The sequence below is a fragment of the Aythya ferina genome (genome assembly GCF_964211825.1).
Source record: "Aythya ferina genome assembly, chromosome: 10".
NCBI lineage: Eukaryota > Metazoa > Chordata > Aves > Anseriformes > Anatidae > Aythya > Aythya ferina.
In genome coordinates this window covers 4,566,767-4,592,500 of record NC_140306.1, presented here as the reverse complement: position 1 = coordinate 4,592,500, position 25,734 = coordinate 4,566,767, and the positions used below count along the sequence as shown (strand labels likewise).

Genomic DNA, 25,734 nt, shown 5'->3' with positions numbered 1-25,734 from the left:
CTCTGCTCACGGCAGAAAGCGAACCAGGGGAGCGAAAATCTTTCTGTAGGTGTATAAAAGCGACATTGCACGACTTGGTTCAGGCTCGCAGCCGCTCGGGAGGTGGCTGAGGCGCGGGGCTGTTCGGCTTTGGGCTCATTTTTGGAAACTTTTCCTACCGACACGGCAGGTGTCACTAGAGGGCACTGTGGGATTTGGGCCACCCGGCCTCCTCCTGCAGCGCCTGGAGAGGTCTTGAACTTCCGCACAATGTCAGAAAGGTTAATAAGGATGTTGTAAAAGAAACTGTAGCGCTGAAACCCGGACAGCAGCTCCACAAGGAGGTGGCGGTCTCCAAAATCAAGCGACCGCTTTCGGCCCTGTGCGGACGCGGGGCAGCGGCGGCCCCACAGGCCTCCTGTCAGGAGCTGGCGGTGCGGGGAAGGCCCGAGTGTGGCCTCTGGCCTCTGCCCCATGTCCTCGTCCTCATCCTCGAAATGTCCCTGTTCCACCACAGGTCCTTGCCCTGCACACTGCAGATGAGCCGGGCGCAGGGCGTTCCGCCATGCAAATGATAGCAATTAATGCCTTTGAAACAATTTACGATTTCCGGCCTACTCAACGTGTATTAGCATATACCTGGTTTCTTTAATATACACTTTGTTTTTCCAAAACCACAAACATAGTTGCTGGAATTTCATGTGGAAGTGCTTAAGGGGTTGAAAGTTAACACCTTTGTGAGCTGAGCAGTCTCACAGTTGCTGCTAAACAAAAGCCTCTTTGTAGAAGCCTTCTCGAAATGTTTTCTTAACATGTTCCAAGTAGTTTTAGGCAGGCAACTAAAGTAAACAAGATGTTACCATGATAAAAACACTTGTGAAAACATTACAGAGTGCACTTAGTAGTTTCTTTCACATAAACTCTCCTTCATTTCATCAAAGTTAATGCACATGAAGCAGATTACCAGCATCACTGTACTACGGGATTGCGGGATCTCTCCAAAGGTCTGCATCTCTCATTTAAAGGATTTATTTGTTTTTAAAATGGTACAGCCACGATTAAACACATCTAAACCACAGTCAAACAACAACAACAAAAAAAGATAGAAGGGAGAATAAACCCATATTCGATCTCCTCCTCCAATTCCTGCCCTGGATGCCTGGATACCCTGCTGAATAAACCAGCCTCCCTCCAGTAGCGATTTCCTAAACAACTTGTCGTACAGGGGCATATTTCTCTCTGCAACGGTCTTTAAACACATGCAAATGAAATCAAGGATATAGTCAATTCTGAAGGAAAGTCGCTCTGTGCTACTAATTGCTTCTTTCGCTGCCGACTGCGACGCGGGCGCTAGTTAAGACACGAGACACGTGTGCCCCCTCCAGCCTCCACCTTGCTCCCTGCAGCTTGGCAGAAGGCCACGGGGTCACAGCGGAGGGACTGGACGTGGTTTTGTTTTTAGGCCTGGGCAGCACTGGGACTGTGCGGGGTGCTCCTGTTTCATTAGGCTTAGCAGCAGCCCCCACTGCTATCGGTTAGCTCTAACTGATGCCACATCACGTGATAACCAGTGGCTGTTAGATTAAAAAACAACACTAAAACTGCAACTTATTTCTAAAAGAAATAGGGAAATAAATGCGCACAATAGCCCGAGTATCTGCTGGTTCTGATAAGCATCCTCCTGTTGGCTGTGAGTGAAAGACAACTAGGATCGTTATTTGTACAGTATTTATCTTTGAAATCAAGGGCCCTGTGGTGTACCTCACCTTGGGAACAAACACTACAGAATGATCACAGAAGAGTGTCAAATCTCTGTTTTTGATTTACCAACAGTTATGATATTTCTTCCTCAGGAGGAAAAGAAATGAACCATGTTTTAGACCTGTGAGTCCTTTTTTCTCCCTTAACTGTAGAATCATTTTATTGGCATACAGGGCTTTCATTCCACATGTAACTTCTCTTTGCTTTTCTAACAGGCCTTTTTACTGAGCTAAGTGAAATTAAGCAATGCTCAATGGATACACAAGCTGTATTTCCCTTGTAAACAAGAGCTTTTCTCTTGAGGGGCCTGTCGAAAGAGCCTCGTGGATCACATGAGTACCAGAAAGAAACTTCAAGCATCTACCTGTTATCTTTTCACTGCCTAATGAATTTTGATAAATGGCAATATAATTTAAGGACATAGGCTCCACAGGAGACTTGGAAGGCTACAGCATAATTTTATGAAGAAATGCTCACTTCTTAACAGTGTCAATCCGCTGCTTAGGGACACTCGTTTCTGCATTCATTCCGGGTTAAGCATCACTCCGAACAATAGGACTTTGTCTGGACATCGCAGAATTTGGATAATGAGAAAATTTCCACGAGCCAACGGGCTTAAGAAAGTCACACAGAATACTTCTGCTGAAAGGGTTCGATGGGGAAAAAAAGATCACTACCTTGAAAAGGGGAGCGATAAAAGAACCAGAATAGTTGGAGCTGCGAGCAGACGAAGCTGCTTCCTGCTGATGCCCAGTTAAAGCCCAGCCTGGCCTGTAATGGCTTTCAGGTTCCTTCCACCCACTGATGGCTCCCAGCACCTCCTCCGGGTGAGCTGGGTCTAGGCACTGAAACTTCTCCAAAACATCACCTAAAACCCATCTCGTGTCCATCCCTATTGTAGTTTGAGGGCTGTACTTTCCACACGTGGTCACGTCAAGCTGTGCACTGCTCTGTAACAAACCCTCCTAAAACCACAAGATCTGCCTGAAACAGAGGACTACCACATCAAGCAAACGTGGCACCAGCTGACCTTATGTGACTACACACGTTACTCCAGTATCTAAGGCTACCACAGGACCTTTCCCTTGTGATAACTGCAATAAAAAATAGAATTGTTTTAAAGGTCTAAACGCTATGGTATGGCATATGAATATGAATGAGCTGGCAAGTATGGAGAGATTAGCATTTATTTCACTTAAGTGAACAACAGGATGAATTAAAAGAAACGAGGCCACCCTTCATGGAAATTTATGACTAGCACCTTCTTATTTTGTAATCCTCTTGTAATGAGAACCTTTTCATTACTGTACCATTCCTGACTGGTAATATATGTTTATATTAGGACCAGTGCTACTCCCACTGAATTCAGGAGGGTTTTGCCAGTGGAAGCAAAACTTGCCCACTCTGTTATGAGAGCAAAAAATCTATCTGCACCTCATCACCTAACAAACATCCTCCACTTGCTATCGCCTTTCCCTCCCTCACATAAAAATCCAGGAACTGTCCCAGACACAAAAGATACAGCTGGACGCTTAGGGACCAATTCTACTTATCCATCCTGATGAATTCCATGTACTTATGTGGACTAACTTCATGAGATCACCATTGTAAATGGGAGAATTTGTCCCTTTGTGCATTTAAATCACAAGCATTGCCTGGCCAGTTGGTCTTTCGAGATCTAACAATCGAATAAGCCATAATCATTTCAAAGAGATCAGTGCACAAACATTCAAGAACATGGATGCACCAAAAACATGTGTGTACCTGGTGATCTACCCAGACAGAAAACTCTTTTGTGGTAGGAACAGTTTTTGCTCCAGCTTGGAGGGGTGAGGCTGATGATTTAGCTGTGGAGCAGCCATGTGTAAGTTATTAGAGCTCTGCTGGTCCTTCCCTGCATTGGGATGCACGCATTACCACATACTAGTCCATAATGCACTGTTTATGCAACGTGTAAAACTGTGTTCTTTGGCAGCAAGGAAAGGTCTGCAGCAAACTGCAGGGGCCCAATTAATATAATTATAGTTTATTTTTAGTAGTGTAGACTTTGTTCATTAGTTACTTATTTGACATAAATTAAATTTCACGTGATGCTCTGCAATTCTCTGTTCAATTACAGAGTTAATTTAAGACTAAATTTCTAAATTAAACTGAAATCAAGGTTAAATCAAGGTTGCATTGTTTACGTTATCAATACTGCAACTTAAAATTATTTAAATAATAATAATAAAAAAAAAGGCTGCAGAATTGCCAACAACCTATTTTATAGTAATACACTGAGCAAGACCATACTTTCCCCACGGGGCTAATTTACTATCCCCTGTTAAAACGTTCTTGAGCCTGATCCAAAAGCCACTGAAGTGAAAGGGAGCTCTCAGTTGACTTCAATGGGCTTTGCATCAGGCCCGTGGGTGAGTGACAGCACACAAAATTTCAGGGCATGCTTTCTGTACAATGCAAGTGCCAAGAAAACATTCTTACTTTAGAAACGACTGGAAGTCTTCACATACTGCTTCACAGCCTGGCCATTTGCATACGCCGTGTCCGTAGAGCGGATGGCTGTGTGAGTGCTCCTCGTGGGATAAACTGGAGGAGAGAAAGAGAAAAGAGAGAAAGTGTTGTAACTGAACGTACCGCACCAATTACTCCTCACAAAGACTCCAAAGAGCAGCAAACAACAGATCCTGAAACATCCCTAACATCTCACGGTACCCACCTGACGCTGTGCATGGGTTTTCATGCAGAATTAAATACCATTTGCAGAGTGAAACGTGTCATTCTTACTTAGCTATCCTCCTACATTTCATTCATTAATTAAAAGCTTTGTAAAGAATTTAAATTAACATGGACGGGGGAGAAATCATTTGACAGACCTGCTTAATATCCTGCTTGATATTTTGCTGAGAAATTTATGAACATTGCATATTTACAATTCAACTTCATTGGGAAGAAAAGTCATCTCCATAAAGAGAGATATTCTTATAACACAATGCAGCTAGACCCAAGCTGTTCCACACCACTGTAGAAAGAAGAAAAGCACCAAGTTTGCAGCCTTGGCTTTTTCCCATCATGTTATCTACTTGATGGGGTGGGTGTTTCTTTTTTGTGTTTTCTTTTTGTTTGTTCCTTTTTGTTTCTTATTGTTTCCCCCCCCAGTTTTATTTCTCTCCTCTTGCAGGCTGTTTCTTTGCACAAGTGCAGCCTTCTTACATCCCAGTAAAACAGATTCACCCATACTTTCAAATGTGAAACCCATCATAAAAAAGGAGCCATGTAATCAAAGGACTCCACAGCACGAGGGGTTAGTGGGGGCTGTTAACCTCGCTAAGATTTGGCAGCAACGTCACAGAGCTTTCTGACTACTGAAAGCAGGGTTAAAGAAAAAACTCGTATGAACACTAAGGGGTTAATCCTTCAGCGGGATTCCAATCAATACGTAATGATTTGGCTGCACTGATCCAAGTCATGAGACGCTTTGATCCAGGCCATGTGGTGCTCAGGGAAATGTATCTGTTGCACTAACTGATGAACCATATTCTAAAATATCTTCTTTATTCAACTTCTGCATGGAAACTTCTTAAGTAAAGGAATTATTTTTGCAACATTTTCCATAACCTTAGATGACTTTAAACATAAAATGTCAAAATAATATTGAAATCTCTATTTTATGCTTACACACGTATCTATTTTTCACGGCAAATCTTTTTGCTACAGCGTGCCTGTGCTGTATTATGAACTTCAAACATACACAAAGGATATGAACACATACCAGCATCTAGGTGTGGCTTTTATGACTTATTTTATCCTGGATTACAGGTAACGTTACGGATAAACACCTACTTTCTGCCATTTTATGTTTATACACATGTGGAAATGCCGTTTATTCTTGTTCTGTAATATTATCTGCCTGCGGACTGTAACAAAATTTTGTTCGTATTATTTCTCATGCACCGGATAGCAGGAGCGCTGTAAAAAATAGCCAAGAAGTGTTAACTCAAATGCAAGGAAGTTGTCTGAGAAATTCCTGCCCAGATTCCACCAGTTCTGTGTTTGGGCCCACCAATAATCTGTAGATAACTAAAGGATTTTTAATCTTTTTTTAATTCCTCTTGAAGCAAAAAGGTACAGATCTGACTGGAAAAGATATTATGAGATGCACATGAAATGAATTCATGATTTCATTAAAATATTATTTCTGACAGTTTCCAAATAGTTCTTCAAGCATAAATACATGCACCAGCTACCTTATTTCCTAAAAAAAAAAAAAAAAAAAAAAAAAAAAAAGCCACTGTAGGTGGAAAGACTTGCAAAGATTTTCTCTATAAGGGAATATTTCACTTAATCAGATTTTAAAACATGCAAGTGGGGAGAGGTTTTATCTGTTGAGATTTTGAAAAGAACAAAGGGACCAATGCAGTCCTTGCAAGGAAATTAGAAAATTACTACAGCACACATTTCCTCAGTTGAAAAAGAGGGAGGACGGCTGAAGACACACTGTCCACTCCAGTTAGACATGCATATGGTCAAATGCCCTCCATACACATCGGAAAAGAGTAATTTGGAAAATAATGGGTTTTGTCATCTGCTTCTACATCTGCATAAAGCAAAGTGTGAGGAAGTAGGCTTTCATGTTAACACTCCATTAAAGTCCATGAAGACTCTATATGAGAGTTATGATTTCAGTCTGTTTGGCAGAACCCAAAAAATTGTAGCCTATTAATTTACGCAGCGAGTGTTACCCATACCCCAAGACGAGTGCAGAAACGCCATGTGACACCAAGTAAGGAGTCGGTCTCCTGTGGGGTTTAAGCACTGTAAATCTCATTATAATATCAACAGCAGTCACATGGCTTAAACCCCCAGCAGGGTTTTTTAAAGTTTCTCCGCAAGAGCCTAAAGGCCATGGCCAAGTCAACGGAAAGAGTCCTACCGAGATTTGTATTTATTTTTTAAATCCAAGCGCAAATCTCCTTTCTTTCCAGGGATCTTGCACAAGACAAGACAAACTATGTAGGACATGATACCCTGGGTATTGTGTCCAAAGAAAATGACTGAATGACCAAGAGAGTATCAACTGCACACCGCGCTCAGCGTGTGCAAGGCTGGTGCTGTCAATAGCCAGGGAGACCGGCGCTGACCGTAAACAGGAACTTAAAAGGTCGTTTCTGCTAACAAGATGCTAAGCGTAATATACTTAACACCTACGTACAGCTTCCACTGCCATGTGACAGAGCAGAGCAACTACTTAAACCTACCAAAAATAGATACTTCAAAAGAGGAAAAAAAAGCCCTCGGTATGTAAAGAAAAACGCAGGCACCCTCCGTAGGCAGCGCCTTTCCGAAGCCGGTTACTGCGATCCCGCTCCGGGGCTTTTCAGTCGTGCGTTTCAGTGACCTTTATGTGTCACTATCAGATTACTGCTATTTCATCCATCCCACTTCTGGAGATGTTATAGATTGCCACTTGTTCGCTGGTGCAGCCTTAAGAAGCACCTCGAAACAAAACAAAGGGCGGTTTATGCAGGAACGGATATAACGCACAAAAGATACACAGCCAGTGGAAATGAATGGGGAACTCTGTTTTCCTTTAGCCGATCTAAGTACTCACTTTGTTTAAGCAAACAGAGGTGGAAAATGAAGATTTTAATCCAGTACATAAACAAACACTTCTCCGGGCACAATACGAATGTATATTTTTTAATTGCTCGATGATATTGTGTCTGCGTGCAGGCGCAGTTTCTGTCATCTGGATGCATCCTTGGTCTCACTGCGGAGACAGACTCGCAGAAGATCCGAGCATTGGCAAGCAGAAGCAAGTTTTTGGTCTGTTTGATTTCTAATGACACATTAGAGTAGGTGTTTGTTTCTGTCACCCTCTCCTTCCCAGGAATGCGTATTCCTGGTTGGGTACTGGTGATGCAACAGCAGTTAAGTGGAAGCGATTTTGTAACAATACGACGAAGGAACACACGATGCAAAATCAAGATGTCTTTTTTTATCTTCCTTGCAAGCTATTTGCATACAAAACGCTTACCATACAATAGAATTAATTCCAAATAATGCAACAGTGCAGCGTTATTACATCAAAGCACAACAAATAACCCTCTGGCAAGTAAAATTTCTTGCGTAAGTCAGCTTATTCATGACATACGGCAAAATAACGAAATCCATGTGGGAAGCTGCAAACTGCGTAAGTGTCCACTTAGCTCTCGCTGCCTGCAGCCTGCCTTCCGGAAAGGCGGCTCCGCGGGGCCAGGGCCAAGGGCCAGGTGCTCCCAGGGCTCCGGGAGCTGTGTGTGTGGAGCACAGGGGGCTGTACTGCTGCCTCCATCACCCTGGGAGCTCTGGAAGTGAACCACAACTCACCTACACGGTTTTGCCCGGCGAGCTTCTGGGATGTGTCTGCTGGGCTGCAGAATCACCGGGGACTTGCAGGTAGAGAAGCTGCAGGCAGCTAAGCCCAGAGGAAGAAACTGAGTGGCATTTACCCAAACTAGAGACAGGAGCACAATGTACAGGGGAAAGCAGCGACCAAAGCACCAGCACGAGAGCCACCCCTGCTGTGTGGTTCACTTCTTCCATACTTACTAACCAGGTGAAAGCGGGTACCATGCTTGGAAACACTGGCAGGAAAGTCACAGTTGGATGTAAAAACCAAGCAAGCAGAAGCCTCAGTAATAAACAGTACTTCTGCCACACAGCGGACCGTATTTTAAATATTCATGACACTGACATAGTTCATATTCCACTGTCTCCCTTCCACATCTGCTTGGGCCAACGATCTTTGCCAAAACACTGGGGGAAGTCAGGGATGTAGAGAAGCATCCTTATTTTCTATTACAGTTATGAAGCATCTGCTCACGTTTTAACAGTGCAGAACATGCCTGAGCCACCTGCACACTGAAAAAATCAATACCACATCTCCTGCTTTCCTCTTGGAAGAGGTCCGAGCCGAGCGCCCACAGAATTGCAGAATTGCCTTTTTTTAATTATTATTTTTTTACTTTTCAGGGGCAACGGGAAGTGACTTCATCTTTGCCAGGTGCCGTGAAGGCGACGGGGGTGCAAAGCCTGGGTGGGAGCACGGGGCTCAGCCTCGTACCACGCAGTGCCTCGGGTTGAGGCAGGTGGCACAGCCACGAAACGCCACCGCTGCTGCTTTCTGTCCTGTACAGGAGGGGGTGAGACACCACTGGGAACCGAGATGGGTCTCCTGTGCTCGGGACTGCCTGGGGAGCCCTCAACCTCACCAAAAGGCACAGGAGGAATAAATCTGGTGAAAATATCAAAATTCTCTGAACCAGAAACGCTTGTGATATTTAAAATCAAAATGGAAGCTGTAACGATTAAATCCTTGTAGTAACCATTTCCTAAGTCACTAACAACAGACAAACAGCCATACTCAAATGCAAGTTTCTGTCTTCATGACAGAATCAAGTGAATAAAGATACGTTTTGCAGTGAAGTTACAGTGGTACAAATCCTTTTGAATTAATACCCATGTGGCCTAGCACCCCTTTCCTTTCTAAATTGTGATTCAGAAAAAAATATCTATCAAGAGCAGCATTAAATCCACGTACTCAGCCTGGCTAACTATTCATGCCTCCACCCCAGCCCCAGTAACTGCCCAGAAAGCAGGTATTTGATGTGAAGAGAGAATTGTCTGAGCACAGTAAATGCCTCTCCACCGCTAGGTAAAGCTTTGCAGAGGGCCGTGGGCCTTCGGGAGAGGTGACATTTGATGTGCGTGGCCAGCGGCAGCGATATGGGGAGCTGGCGTGCAGGTTTGTGGCTGCTTTGTAAGGCTGCCTTTCTCCCCTTCCTCACTGCTTCAGTCCGCATCCAGAGCGAGAGCTAAAAGAAGCTCATGTTTTACATCAAGCCCTATTGGAAGTAACAGGAGTAGTATATTACATTTTAAATGACTACACCAATTTAAGACAAATCAGGTTAAAACTGCAGCCTACAGGCTGAAATCCTCTCTTCTAATCGGAGCGCACCAACTTGTATACTTGGGTAGGAAAAAAAAAAATAAAAAAATCCAAAGGCCCAGCACTGCTGATGTAACAGGAGAGCAGCAGAGCACTGCCAACCCCTGCCCGACGCCCTCACGCGACCGCGGCACCGCTCCCTGCACGCCTCCTGCACGGGGAGCGCCGGGGCATTTGCAGCAAGACTAGGACAAAATCTGGCTCATATTCCCCTGCTTCTCCACCCCCTTCCCCACAGCACACTGCGAGAGTATAACCAGACTGGATAATTAAACACATCATCTTCTGGTTTTAATCTGTGAACGGATGGTTTGGATTATTAATCAACATTATGACCCTCTAGCACTCTAAATGTACTTCGTACTTCTTCCAGTGGCAGCCCCGCTTCCCACCCCGCAGCACAACTGCCACGGGGCCCCGACAGCCACTGCCCTGCATCATCTCCTTGGAGGAATTGAGTCCATTGCTAGACTATTTAAAAGAAATGCCCACTGGAAAAAAAAAAAAAAAAAAAAGAGAATAAAAAAGAGAAAACCCACAGCATTGAATCCACCACTTATCAGGTGGCAATTCCATTCCTGCACTTGAATTTAGCATTAACGAGTTTCTGTACTATTTAAAACTCGTATTTTTTATTTCAACCTTGTGCCTCAGTACTGTAGTGAAAAGTACATCAAATATACCCAGACGCACATGATTTGAAACGCTGGATTTTAAATTCCAGCATTGCTAACTAATGAGAACAATTTTTTCCCTCTCCCTCTTTGTAGCATCACTTCATGTACTTACATACCATAATCACATCCTCCTAGAGCCTCTATTTTTCCAGGGTGTAGATCTTTAATTCCCTTTAATCTGTCTTCATAGCCTATTCCCTCCAACTCCTTTATCATCCTAGCTGCTCTCCTCTAGATTTGCTCCAGCTTCTCTTGATCCTTTCTGCAAGAGAGAGGCCAATTGTACATCGCGCTCTAATTGTGGTGCAACTGGTTCTGCATAATGGGGGCCAGGAAAAAGGACCGACTTGGATGCGAGACGCGTGTTTACACCACCCATGACTGCACTCACCTTCTTCGCTGCGACACGGCACAGAACATCCCACCTCTGTTGCTCAAGAGCGGCTGACGTGGCGGTTTGAGAAGGCAGTTTGGAATTTTTTAGTTCCTATCCGGGCTGCTTTCTACTTATCCTTGCTAAATCTCCTTTTATTCCTCGCTGAACTGTCTCCTAATTTACTCAGATGAAAAGGGATTGATTCGGTATCTTAGTTTAATTAGGAAAAAAATGTGATCGTACCACTTTCTGGTGTGCTTGGATTTTTCTTCTATACTTTCAGCCCAGCAACCCCATCCTTCCTATACAGCCCGTTTGTGGGGCAGAGGGATGGGGCAACGGCAAGGCTTTGGCCCTGGTTCAGCAACGCTTTTAAGAACACACGCAAGATTAAAAAACTCAGGATTAGACCTTGAACTTCACCGAGACCGAGGTGTAAAATTACAGCCATACATACATACTTTGTAAAAAGATCCTGTTTGCCGACCTTATTTCACTGCAATTTATATTCTGTTGTTACACTTAAATATACAGCAAAAGAAAACCCCGAGAAACAAGATCTGTTCTTGTTGAACACCACAATTACGTCCTGCTACCTTTAGAGCCCAGGCAAATCTTTCCCCCCTAAACAAACCGGTGAGCCGTCAACAGATATGATTAGCATGGATTATTCACTTCGGTATCTCCCACCCCTGTCCCACAGGCGCACCCAAGGCAGCACAGAAGGTGACTGTCACATCACATAGGCGGTGACAGTCCTGCACCGCCACGGTCCTGCGGCGGCTGAAAAAGCGCCGTTTGGGAAAAACGGTCCTAAAAATAATGGTGATAAATAGTTACTCGAAGGGAGAAGCACGGTTAAGCTGCTGAATTCTCCCCGCCGCCTGCTTTCCCTCCTAAGGATGCTGGTTTCAAAAAGCACTGAAATCTATAGGACACCAGCCTGTTTCCCCAGGGAAGCGCGCTGAATCATACAGGTAGTGTAAATATCAGATGCTGCTGCAGGTGCTAGGCGTCTATTTGTTTGTGTTTACTGAAAGGCATAACAAATAGTCACGCTAAAGCAGAACAACATTTGGCAGCGGGATGAGAGCTACCAGAGCAGCCATAAATCACGCTCACTTGTTTATCCTCGAACCGCTGCGCCCCGCCACGGCTCCGGCCCCCCTCTGCGGGAGCCCCTTTGCTGTGCTGTGCCCTTCCTTGGGGCACCCCGGTGGCAGCAGCAGGGCATGGGTGGCAGCGGGGCACCCGGCATCCTCCTCGTCACTGCACAGCCAGGGAGGCTGTGCCACGTCACCTCGGCACCCAAAAAGAAGGAAAGGAGAAGATAAAGAGGGAAGAAAGAGTTGCGTGACGCAGGCGGCCAGCTACCATCGTTTACAGCTTTGCAACTTCGGAGTTAATTCGCAGTATAAACAAGGACGAAAATGTTTCTTCCGAGCAAGACTTCCTGTAAACTGTTCATTAGAGCGGGGCTGGGAGCGGGGCTGGTGCACCTGCTGATTAACCAGGCGCTCCAAGAGCAAACACAAACTGCAGCCAGCGAGATTGTTCTGGAATCCGCTCGGAGCTGATTTGTTCCCCCCCCCCCCGTTATAAATTGGATTCCACAATAAAACAAACAGCAGAACGTAGGTTGCCGAGAGTTAAAAATCTACTTTTTACACTACATTGACCACAGCACCCACAGGCACAGCTACAATGTCTTTCTATGAATGGGACAGATTGCCATATGGATGCAGACACTGAACAAGCTGTACAACTCCTGGCGACAAGTGCCTGGGGGACTGTCCTATATTAGCACCACCTGTGCTGTGGAAATTGTGCTCTGTGTATGAAGTGGTATTTAAGGGCCCATCACGATGTTATTTTTGAGTAGGCACAAAAAGGAAAATTACAGTCAAAAGGATTCTCTGGCCAGCGGATCCGTTGCTCGGCTCCCGAGCCCGTTTCCCAAAGGATCGGTTATCATCTCCATCCCCGCGGCCCAAACTGACGAGCTGCAACGCAAGGTGGCCGTTTCCTTCCCTGGGCTTACACCGTGGCATTAATGAGAAGAATACAACATCAAATATACATGTGTTTTTCCCAAGCATGGGGAGAAATTAGAGCCCCACGCCCCCAGAAAGCACCAGTGCTACAAAAAGTACCTGCCTGCACTGCGCACGCTGCTCTGCACAATTTTGCTGCGAGTGCAGCAGGAAGGGCACAAATCCCCAGCACCGACCTCAGCCCAACAAAAGCAGAGCCCAGCTCAGGGCAAGATGTCGAGGGAGGAGGGAGAAGGGCTCTGAGCAGGACCCAGCTGCTCTACGAAGGGAGATCTCCCCCCTCTCGGACTACAAGAAAAAAAAAAAGGATGCCAAGAAAAAGAAAAGTAAAATAAATTGAATTAAAGAAAAACAGTTGTAAAGTGAACGTTACAACCTGGGAAAAATGATGTCATTTTATTGAAAAACTCATTTTTTTCCATTAAACCATAGTGAAATGGATAAAGTTTATAAAGCTTAATGGTGGCGTTCTACTTTAAATGCTACTCAATATCTTAGCAGCGCGGTATAACATGATATAACAGCTGTCAGGCTAACGGCCTCGCTTTTATTGAACAGCAGAGAAAATAGTCACACAAAAATCACCTAACTTCTCCGCTTTTACGGCATTTTCAAGGGTGTTTCTTTTCCACGCTCGGGCTGGGGGATGTACGCTAAAGAAATGGTGCAGCTCTTCATTAGCTCCCTGCTCAGCTCTTTGGGACAGTCGGGTCTCCTAACAAATGCTGAGGAAGGACAACTTGCACACGGGAGGAAACCCAAAAAAAAAAAAAGGAAAAAAAAAAAAGGAAAAAAAGGGAAAAAAAATAAAAAAAGAACAGGAATCCACAGTGCAGTAAAACAAAACCAGGTCACTTTTTAAGACCGCTACATAAACACCTCTAATAAAAGAAGAGGACAAATTTTCATTGGACTTCAAGTATTTAGACAGGAATGTTTTAGTAAAAGTTTAACTGCAAAGTGCATGCAATTAACAGAAAGCCATCAGCTATTTCTCTGCTATGTAAAAATAGCATTAAGCTGTATTAAACGCACGTGTAAGTATCTCAGTTGCAAGAAAAGGGAGGAGATATGCAAAGCACTCAGATATCAAACAATGATCTGTTGGCCAGATGGAGGAATAAAACAATACATATGCTAAAATTTGGAAAAGTTCTGTTCTGTGTCTGCCAAGGCTCACCCGATCTATTTTAAGTGCTTTTTGATACATTAGCTTAGTGTTTGGAGTTGTACAAGTGCTCATTATTACATGTGACCGGGAACCAACCAGCCGGGTGTGTTCGGGAGCTCCCTGGTGGCAGGGCACATCCCGGGGCGGCGCCAAGTGCCTACAGATGGGTTACTCAGCATCTTCTGGGGGGGGAAACAACAAAAAAAAATGAACCAGAAACACCTTTCTAGGGTTTAGCAAACAGTTCTCTGAAAGCTGTAACGTGATCAAAGGATGCCCAAATGGACTGGGAGCAAACGGTCTGTGCGACTGCTGGGAGGCCGCTCGGAAAGAAGGACATGGGGGCAGGCAGCACGGGGTGCTACGGCCCCAGTTCGGGTACCGGTACCAACACCAAGGGCTGCTGAGGTTTCAAACCGAAGAGCAGCAACTCCAGGTCTGAGTCACGGCCGGCACTTTTCAAAGCCCATTACCCTGAGCGCTGACTCAGACGGGGAGAGCAACGGCGGCGATTTCAGCAGCTCCGGCAGGATCGGGTCGGGTGCTGCAAGCTGTACAGTCACCGTGTGGGTGATGCTGTGACAGCCCCAGCTCTGGGCACGCCAGGAGGGAACGCAGCCACCACGGGGAGTCACTTGGTGCCCCCAGCCAGCCCCACGAGCTGCTCAGGTGCTGGTAGGGTCCTGGTGGGGTTTGCACATAGGTCCCGTGCACTGTCCAAGCGCCGTCGGGGAGGCAGCACCATGGGAATACCCACTGCTAAATGAGGGATGGATTTGAGGAAACCAACCCAAATTAAACTCTGATGGTGAAGCGCAAGGAGCTCAGATAACCGCGAGGAGCAGCTGGGAGGAGCCGCGGCTGAGCAGTGCTGCTGGCACCAGCGCCGGGCGAGGGCCGGGGAGCGCGCGGAGCTGCCGGCCAGGGGAGGATCAGGCCCGGGGAGCATATGGACTGCGGGCTGAAGCGTTTCATCCCGAGCATTAATAATGGACCGAAATCTGTAATTCTTAATTGTGCTGAATCCTAATGCCCTCGTCTAAGGGCCCTGGGATTTCGATGGGAGGATCAGCTGGCACGGCAGATAACAACAGTAAAACAGAGGCATTAAGCCCGAGCAGCAGAGCAGGGGTCTGCCAGGCCCTTCCACTCGCTCCCCTTCAGAGCTTTCTCCAGCCTCCTTCCTCCTGTGACACTGGCAAGGAACAGCCATTTAAAACCCCCCATTTATCTCATCCATCTTTCCTATGAGATGGCCGCTTGCTTAGGTGGGAGGACGGGAGGCAAGTAGGGCAGGAAGGGACACAAAGACATCAGGAGACAAACGTGGGATTGCTGCAAGATGGAGAAAGGTCTCCTGGACATGCAGTCCATCCCTCCAACTCTTCCCCTTGCAAACAGCTGTTTCCCCAACAGATCTGCACCTTCGCTGGCTCACTTCTGTAGGTACAGCCTCCAGTGAACACAGGAACGGCCCAGACACAGCGCAAGGGGTGAACCTGGGCTGTCCCGAGATGCAGAGACACCAAACACGGTAGGGGCAGGGACTTTCTGGAGGGCTCACAAGCTCAAGAGCACCTGAAAATCTCCCAGCACGTGTTCAGCCAGAGCCACCTCCACTGTAAAACCTACCCACATTGGGAATATCCCTGCACACGCAGGTTTTGGGATGCCCGCTGCCCATCAGGTTACAGTCAGCAGTCACCTCAAGTGACTGCACATCCCTCAGCTCTGTTCCTCTGCTCTTCCCATGAAAATAGCCAAGCTTTCCCTGAGGAAGATGCACGGAAGCAGGTCCTGTCCTTGACATCTGTAAGCCCAGCAGATGTACGGAACTGGCTGCCCTAATTTATTTATTTACCGAGGTGGAGGAAAAACGCTCGCTACTGAAGAAACCCAAATGCTGATAAGATGATGAGAGGTTTGCGTGCTGGCTGATGGTCTCACTTTCGCTTATCCTGAGTGAATACAAGTATCTATAACTAAATATTTCCCTTAGGGTACTGATGACTGAGGTATGTTTATTGCATTGAGTGAATTTATATATATAATCAGCACAATAAACATTATTAAATTGTCTGAGTAAAATCAAAGCATGAAACACACAGTCAGTGCTGAATTCTAATGATGCTGAATGCCCATGATTGCATGGGGAAAGGATCTTAACAAGCCTTGATTTGAGCTTTGGCATCCGCCTCACAAATCACACGAAATGTTCTCTCTTTAATAGTGCTGAATATTGATAAATGTCTCCGCACGGCACAACAGGGAAGTTGGTCTCTATTGGCAATCTTTACCAAAGTGTGTTTTTTCCTTCTCTACACTCAAGGGTTTACCCTGAATGATTTAATTATAATTTTCCTTGTGTAAGACAAATTAAAGAGGAGAGTAGGAGTGTCATGCCAAAGCAGATTATTTATCTCCTTAACAGATTGCTGTGCACCAAACCCCAGAGCTGCTGCTGCTGCTACTTACAGGAACGGGGCGAAATGTAGGACAAAAGCATGGATGTAATATACATTTAAAGCCCAAATGAATGAAAGCATTAACCCATTATTTATAGCTGGAATCGTTTCATTCCCGTGAAAGCCCCGTGCGCAGGGCACGTATAAACCAAGCGCAGCACCAATATCCTCCCTGGCCCGTGCCCACAACAGGGGCTGCCTCCTGCTTCCGAGGGCACGTTGCTGCCCTGAAGCTTGGCCACGTCCTGGGGTGACACTGGCCACCCGCCTGCCCTTGGCTCTGAGCCGTGCAGGAGAAGTTGGCCAGCACGGCACCGGAGCTTCTTCCTCCGTGCGCAGCGGTGGCGCTGGGCCCGCGGCACGGCGACGCGTGGGCACGCCGAGCAGCCAGTGAGTGCCTTCCTCCTGCTATTTTGAAACTTCTTTACAGCGACAACGTGCTTTTACCCTGCCCGTTCAGCCGAGCTGCTGCTCACCAAGGACTCGCACACAGGTGCTTCTGCTGCCCCTGCAGCCAGCCCAGCGCCTCCTGCCTCACAGGGCTCACGCGCTGACCAGCAGGATCAGGAGCCCCATAAAACACGGCCTGAACTATCCAGCACCAAGTGCCAGCGATGACAGCGATGACAGTAACTCCCCCATAACCAACTTGCCTCCCGCAGCCCACTCCTTCTCAAAAGCCCAAGAGGGAAGAGGGGGGGGAAACAGCTTTACAGCACACCCTAAAAGTTAATGTTACCTGTATATGATTATTTATTGCTGCTGGGCAGTCGTTATGATGTGGCTGTGGTTAACTGTTAGGACACTTACAGCTTTTACTACGCGCTTTTTATTGTTGTTTAAATCTAAATAAATAGCTCCTGGTCGTATCAGACCCCAGCCAGCAGTTGACTCTGCACAGAGCGTGCACCCCGGATGCGGTCGGCGCGCTCACAGAGCCCCGCACAGGCCCTCCTGCACCCACACGGTGCCAGGATGCAGCCACCCCGTGCTAAGCACCCAGCCGTGGGGCAGCAGCACCACGCACATCTCATCAAATGCTACAGGCGAGTGGGCAGGTTCTGGGTGCTCTTTGGGAGAGACCCAACCCCAATGTGTCAGCCTCCCCATCGCAGGGTGACAAACGCAAAGTCGGCTTGTTCTGCACATTCATCAGGAAGGAGGTAGGGAAGTGGCAACCCCAAACCCGACAGCCCCACCTGACCTGATGGCAGGCTAGGGAGCATTTCCACGAGCCCTGCTGCATTGGCAGCTCAGCTGAACCAGCTGGGATCAAGAACAGGCACAGATTTCCCCGCACGTCCAGCCAAGCCGTGCTCCTGCCAGATCCACCGTTATTTCCAGTCCTAGCCTGTGCCATCAAAAAGCCACCAGAACTCTGCCCGTGCCTGTGCTGTTGGTAACGGGGCTAAATTTCACCTCCTGGGGGCTTTCAGGCATACACCTGATGCTGCCGCACATCCACACTCCTCTCATTGCTCACTCGCCACCCCGAGAGCCCTGGCCAGAGATAAATACCCTTCAGAAAGGAAGCCAGCTCAACGCCTCCAAACAAGAGGAGCTTCTGTGTCATCTGAAATGCAGGCAGGCACCACGGGGCCTGATGAGACTGCAACAAAACCCTTAAGTGCATCCGTAGGCATTCTTCTGCCTGTAGTCTCCTGCTCTACTTAGGGATAAAGATGTAATTCAATCACTGCAGCAAATGGATGGCGTAAACCTTCAGTGAACCAAATAGCGGCGAGATAAAGCAAACTCTGCAGCCCTCCTATTTGTATTCCTAAATACAACTATTTTTGTATTTTGATATTGAAGAGAACTCAATAGAAACCTAAGTGAAGCATAATGACAAGCTTTAACAATGCATCTATCAATTCAACAACAGAGGATTCTAAGTCTTCCAACCACATTCAGTCACAAACAATACTGTGGCATGTTTATGCCTTCCTAATTAATTTATTTGGAACTTTACTAATAAAAACGTATGTATCTCCTTGTTTGTAGATCCCGATTACCTCCAGGCCACAATTACACAACAGCACTCAGCGCTCAGACGCACAGATTTACAGTCCCACTTCACAGAACACATGAGAAAATTCTGACTTCAGCCTAGATTCGTGTTATTTCCTTTGCCTTTCAACCTACACAGCAATGGCACGTTGTCTCCTTGGCTAGACTGCCATTAGCAGACAGCACGTGTGTCTATGCAGCATCCATTTCATTGCATGAGTTTTTGTTTTATAAACTAAGAAAAACATAGATACAACAATTATTGGGAAGTCATAAACCCATCTTGTTCAGCTCCATGTGTAGCAAAAAGGGAACTTGATTGTTTAATAAGCATCGGTTTGTTTTAGCATCCCATCTAAGTCTTCATGAAAATCATGTCCTTGACACTTGCACACATTATAAACGTGTACACTAATGTTCTGCCACGTCCTTGCCATGGATAGAAAATGATGCCTCATGCACACAGCAGTTCTTTCAAACAAAGGGCGTGGTGTTCTTTTAAACCTATCCATCCCCAACACCACTATTTTCTTAATATTAGAAAGATAAAAGAGGCATTTATATAGCTTCTGTACCAATCTACTTTCAGGCCACTAGAAATACAAACTCTATGGCTTAAAAATTCCATTATCCTCTTTCTAATGAATGAAAGGAGGATGGAAAGACAAAGCCATCAGTTTCCATAAAACCCAGCTTTCACTAGCATCTGACGTAACGTTTCTAGATGGGTGAAGGGGCTCTCCTGAATGCAAAGAAGCACGATGCTCCCGGTGCACCGAGGATGCTCACGTGCTCCCCAAGACCCCTCTCCTCTGCCGCAGCGTTGGCAGCGCTGCTGCCCGCAGCCCCAGCCCGTCTATCTCACCGTGAGCAAAAGTTATGTTGTTAGACACGCCTCAGTGAAATCTGGGGGTGTAAAGAAACAAACCTGCAATAAAGCATCCTTGCGAATAAAGCGGAGCCCGTGCTGAGAAGCACATCAACAGACAACCCCTGATTTAAGCCATTTCTTCTAACAATGCGAGACTAGCAAGTATAAATTAACTCACACTTTTAAAAGCCAAACAACACCAGTTAGCTAATTTTATCAGCACTTAAAAAAATCACTTTGTTTTAGAGGAACCTAGCAAACTCAAGTCTAGCCTGCTTTGCAAAAGCAGGTAAATACATAGAAAGAGAGGCAAAAGTCTCAGATGAGAGGGGGTGCTGAAATTTGGCAAAAAGAAGGGGCTGTGTGCTAAAACAGCCTGTAGTGACCAACTGATATTGTTCTCACCTCTGGTCTGCAAACCGAAAGCACATCAGGAGTACCACTACCCATGATGCAGAACTCTAAAGAAAACCAGCTTACGCTCTTCACACTCTCCTCCATGCGCTTATCCAATGCACTTTTAATTAGCTAATTGTGCCCACATTGATCCAATTAACAAGCCGCAAAGATCTGAACAAAAGGAGCGTATTCTGCCCAGTGGAGACTCCATTCAACCACGCCAAAATCAGACAGAGCAAGATGGGGAGGACACAATCGAGGCCAAGCCTGTTGGCCACCGTTCCCGACAATTCTGCCCTCATTTTAGGCACGAGGCTGGATGGCAACTCCAGCAGCACCTACCTCTCCCGTTTAGGAGTGTGGACCGATAGCTGTCCGTTAGTTGAGGCGTGTGGGTTTATTATTAAGGAGGTCTTAGACGGCGCGGACGAAGAGACGCAGGTGGTGGACAGGTCGAGGCTGCTGTGGTTGTTGCTGGCTGCCTCCTCGGCTGTGTGCGAGCTTGTCACTTCCTTCCAGAGCTGCTGCAGTTCTGTTGGAATCATGCCTGAAACAAACAAATTGGATAATTAAATCAATTAACAGCTAATTCGGCCGTCTTCAAACAGTAATTAAATCAAAGAGTCAGTAAACAAAGCCTAGTGTTAGTTTTGTGTGTGTGTGTTTACACGCATGTATTTTATTTCATATTTTTTTAAATAACTAAAGGCTAATCCCGAACGCTGCACGCCTCCTGCGACGTTTTCTGGTGTGCACCTGCGATACCTCTCCAGGGCTAAATGTGGGGTCTGGGGGAAGGAGATCCACGCCACACAACCCCCTCCCAACAGGGCATGAATTATTATTGCTTTCTGTAATTTTTAGACCAGAGGGCCCGGGCCCTCCTCAGGCAGAAATCCCCCGAGCTCACAGCAAGGGCGGCCAAGGGCTGCTCTGCAGTCAGCTGGAGAAGTTTCATTTCAGCTTATTTTTTGTTGTTTTAAGGAAAATAAATACATCCTAACCTGTTTTTAAAAGGAAGGAAGGTCTGGGGGAAAAAAAAACACTCAGCTTTATTATTATGACAACACGAACCACAATATGACTAATTTTGTGCTTAAGTTTTAAATGATGACAAATAGCTTTGTTATTAAATACAGTTTTTATTAATCACTTTTAGACATAAATTATGAATTCATATTGTCTTCCTGAAATGCTTTTCAAATTTTAACAGTCAAATTGATTATACTATGATTATTTCATTAACACACCTATCTTTCTCATTAATTTTGGTTTCTCGAACTGCTCACTTAATTGATGGATGTGTCTACTGAAAAAGTGTATAACTTTCTATACAAGTAACACTATTATTACTGTCATTTCTTAGATCAATGCTAATGAGCCATTCAAAAGTAAAATGAAAACATAAAATAAGCTTCAAGAAATCAAAAAAAATTGTTTTTTGATTGTGCCAAAATGGACACCAGGCTTGGGACATGCGTGCAGCACTCAATAAATAGTCTGAGTGAAAACTTTGCAAACTCCAGTGGGCTGTATTTTTGTCTGGAGCAGGGGGCACACACGTCAGCATGGCTTGGGTTCACAGTGAGATCATGGTTTTGGATAAAGCCTATGTTTGTGACACGATCAAACAAGTCGAGTTCTCGAATTGAAGGCTATTTCAGTGCTCTTTCACAAGGCCATGGGAAAAAATGAGCAGCAGAGACGCACCGCTTCAATATTCAGAAAAAAATAAAAATAAAAGGCAGCGTCTGTGTGTTTTTAAAGAGGTTTCTCATCCCTGTGCTTCGAGATCATTTGGATGACTGTTCATTGTTTCAGTGTGTCGTGGCACTGGAGCTATCCTAAGGAAACCTGCCATTTTCTGAGTATACAGCAGCAGCTCCAGCAGCCACGTATCTCACCAAACCTAAGGTATTGAAATAAAAAAAAAAAAAAAGGCAGTATGCATTATATTCATTTGAAACACATAATAAAAAATGCCAAGGTCTAAATTTAATTTATTTTTGTCATTTAGAATACAATGGATAGATAATCATCTCAACGTGATCAGCCAAACATCTTTACTTTGCTAAACTGTTAAAGATTTTAATTATGCTAGCTTTGGAGAGCACTGGTCTAATGAGGCGATAGACTCCAGAGAATCTAAGTGGTTAAGAACTGTGAAATGAGTCTGATAGGATTTTTTTATATTCACCGTGGATCGTTTGCATATCAAAGAGGAGTAAATTATTGCACGACAGACCAATAACCTTCCCCGCCTTTCTGAGAGTAGCATTAACAAAAACAGTTGGTCTCCAGTAACGGTTCACTACTAAAAAATGCTCAAAACCTTAAGTATCTGCAATTAATATATATTATAAAAGAGGCTTCAATTTATACATTAAGTGATCAGATATTCGTAGGAGACATCCATTCCTCTAAAGCCACGTCATTTTCCTTTCATAAGAACCAAATGCCAATTATATTTTGATGGATTCTGTCCCAAATGAGCATTTAGTTATTAGACACATTCAATTATTACTTGTCCCCTGAAATTAAACCTCTGAGCAAATTAAACAAAGAAAAAGGTCAGTACACAAGCCTATGTCCTGTTTTGCTGTATCTGGGCTATTATTTTCAAACACCTTGTGAAGTGACAGTGTGGGATGTATTTTTAGCTAACACGCTTGACAGCGCTGTCTGCGCACTAACAATTACCTGCGAGCGCGGCTGACCCTTACACCACTGTTTACTCAATGGAAACAATAGTGAATAGACTTGTCTGTTGATGATAACATATTGATAGGAGACCGTATGAGTCGACACCTATTTTTATTTTCGAGAATAAGCAAATAGGGAAAGAATAACTGCCTTCCCCCCTCCTACCAGCCCCTATCTGGACAAATCAGTTTTTAATTGGCGAAGGGGCCGTGCCCACTCTCCTTTCTCCGTCCCTGCTTCTCCTTTCCCCTTTCCTTCCCCTCCCGGTCACTTCTGGATACTTCATCTGCAGCCTGCAGAGTTATACAGCTGTTAAAATAGACACATTCAGTATTATATATTGTGATATGAATAACATATATTCATATCTCTCCGTAGATCCTCTAAAAGTCAAGGGGGTTGTTCTAACTTCCTATACGAGGGTAGCTCTTATTAGCACAAAAGAGAACCATAGCATATAGCGAAAGAGAAATACAAAATACCCATTTCGGGGGAAAAAATGATGGAGAAAATAAGGATTTCAGGCTGGATGTCATTAGAGAAGAGTTAGCTGTGATGTCATACATGCCTGCACACAATCCATCGTTCAAAAATGAAAGCATCACTGACATCATTTGATTATTAAAAAATAAAATTATTAAAAAAAAAGCCTCCCTCCTCCTTCCCCCAATGTCGTTCTTTCAGAATAATTCTGAAGAGCATTCCTAACTAGCCTGTCAAATTGGGCAGCTGAAAGGTACGCTCATTACTCATCTGGCAAAATGGTTAAATAAAATAATAGAACAAATGGTAAAAGTAAGTCGAATAGATTCATGAACACTCGCAATAAATTATGTAATTTACCATTTAACAGTTTCATTTTAATAGCGAGAGGTAGATTTTCAGTCCGATTCCCAGAACTGCACTGCAATTACCCGAGCTCACTACTGCTTGTGCCGCAACTTCGTACGTACAAATAAGGGGATTTAGACCTGAAACTGCCAGATCTACGGGAGCAATCAGGCACCTTCATGTCTCCGTCCTATTATTTTCACTCACTAGTGATCTGAAGTGTGATTTGCAGTTTCATTTTACAGCTCCTAAAGATCTAGCTCTCACAGCTCCGAACGCTGCTGAAATGTGGTTTATTTTTAAATTGCTACTATGTACAGATGTAAAATCTAGATTATAGATGTGTCTAAATACAAACCAGCACAGATTACACAAATATAACACTAAAGGATGTGCTATTTTGTGTAAGACAATAGGCGAGCACTGAAACTAAAATACAGCTTTGAACAATGTATTAGTTCTAAAAACATAACAAAACCCCACTTATGAAGTAGCATTCTCTCCTTAGAAACATTTATTGCTATTATAGATACTTAAGAATAAAAAGCAAAATGCTCTTAACCAAATTCATAGCTACATTAACTGGAGAGCTGGATTTTTCTTTTTATATGCACACTGACAGTATTTGTCTCACTCTTGCCAACTGTTCTGAAAACAAAAGAGCATGATATATGTAATTTATTTTTTTTTTTCTTAAATAAGAAGTGTCCATTACCAATTATTTTAAACTATAGCCCTGGCTCCTCGTTGCATTTTTCAGGACAACTAGTCCCCTTCATTATGAAAGAAAATGTAGGCACAGGTTTAAAAAATGTATGTTGTGGGGACAGTTGACAGATTACCGCTCACGGAACTCAATTTCCCAACCCCAGGTATCACCGGCTCAAAGACAAACAGAGTTGCTCAACCTCTTTGTGTCCTTGTACCTCCATACCCAGGTGACCATGTTCAAGCAAGCAGAAAGTTGATTTAAACCTCGTAATGACATCAGTTTTAAGCCATCGTCTCTCTGATCAAAAAAAATCGCGCTGGATTGCAACCTGCCTGAATTCTCGGGCTCCCCTCCGCCCCCAGCCGGCCCCGTCCCCCCGCTGCTCGAGGCTCATCTCCCTGCCCAGCGCAGCCTCGGGACCCTCCTGTTTGTGTTTGGGCTCTCTCTGGCACCCCTTCGGTTTTAAAATAGGCTTCTTCCCAACGTGGCGAGGACTAATAGTGGCACCGCGCCGCTAGCCGTATCAATCAAAAATGCCACGACTGCTGAATTACCTACTGGTGTCTCCGATGTGTTACTGCACAGATTACACTTCATGCATCACCACATTCATTTCTTTCACATTACACATGAGCGTGTCTTGTCACTGCCCAATTGCCCTCCTTTGGACAGCTTAACTGATGTACTGTACAATGAACCTCACTGAGCAAACTTAATAGTATAGGAGCTGTGGGAAAAATTAGAAAGGTTGAAGCTTGAGTCCAGTGGGCACGTGGGAACGGCTTGTGATGTTTCCAACAATAAATCCGAGGCGTAATTAAGGCGCGTTACACCATTCTGCAAGTAGAAATGGCCCCGGTCTACATGCCCTTTTTCCCGAGCTCATCTCGTGCCTTCTCCCCAGCCCTCGGCACGCTGATGGTGACCCACGAGCCACCCCCGGGCCTGATCCTGCAGCTCCCTGCCACTCGCCTTCCTGCAGCAGGACAAGTCTAACGTCAGCAGGCTGGTTCTGGGATGCAGGAAAGCCAAACCCAGTCCTGCAGAGGGAAGCATGGGTTCCCCAGAAGGGGGCTTGGTGCTCAAACACCTTTGAGGGTCTTGCAAAAATGAAAAACAAGCCTGAGCAAACCATGCAGCCGTGTGGCAGAGCAGATTCCACTCCCTGGCTTCGTCTCTCTCTGTCCACACCAGTTAACACTCACCAGGCACCTTGCTTCCCTTTTTGCAGCTACACACACAGAAAAAGGGAGGGTGAAGGGCAGAAGCAATTTCTCCCACCACCCCATTTAACCGAACAGAGCTGAATGTAAATTCATTATATGGTTTAGCAACCAGTAGCAGCCCCAAGGCTGCTTTGAAGAGCCCAAATCATTTCAAGCTGAGCTGACTCCAGTTGTTGAGGTGGGTGTTTAAATTTATTAGGGGGCAAAGGGAAGGAAAAGGCTCGACTATTCAGAAACACCAGCATCTTAGTTGAAAGACCTGGTCCTCCCTGAGCCATGCCAACTTTGAACCACCTGCTTTAATCACAACAGACAAGAGCTCAGACGAGTCTGTTAAAATGTCCTAGAGGTTGTACTGAAACCCAGTTGAAAAAAAACTATATGTATTAAGCCAAGAAGGAAAAGAAAGAACAAAACTGCCCAGGTTGTGATTACTGCCAAAAGTATTGTGATTTAAGTAGCTATCGCTTTCAACGTATCAGTATCTTTAGAAAAAATAAAGTAGGGAT

At 45.1% G+C, this 25,734-nt stretch overlaps 1 protein-coding gene across 13 annotated transcripts in view; it reads right to left on the bottom strand.

The window, feature by feature from the left end:
- Positions 1 to 25,734, bottom strand: part of FOXP1 (forkhead box P1) — a 364,335-nt gene that overhangs the window by 42,703 nt on the left and 295,898 nt on the right. For all 13 annotated transcript variants that reach the window (XM_084530722.1, XM_084530721.1, XM_084530716.1 and 10 more), the window contains 2 exons: positions 20,096 to 20,300; positions 4,222 to 4,326 (listed from right to left, as the gene is read on the bottom strand). In XM_084530722.1, the coding sequence (XP_084386848.1) occupies positions 4,222 to 4,326; positions 20,096 to 20,300 (310 nt within the window). The remainder of the gene's footprint in view (positions 1 to 4,221; positions 4,327 to 20,095; positions 20,301 to 25,734) is intronic.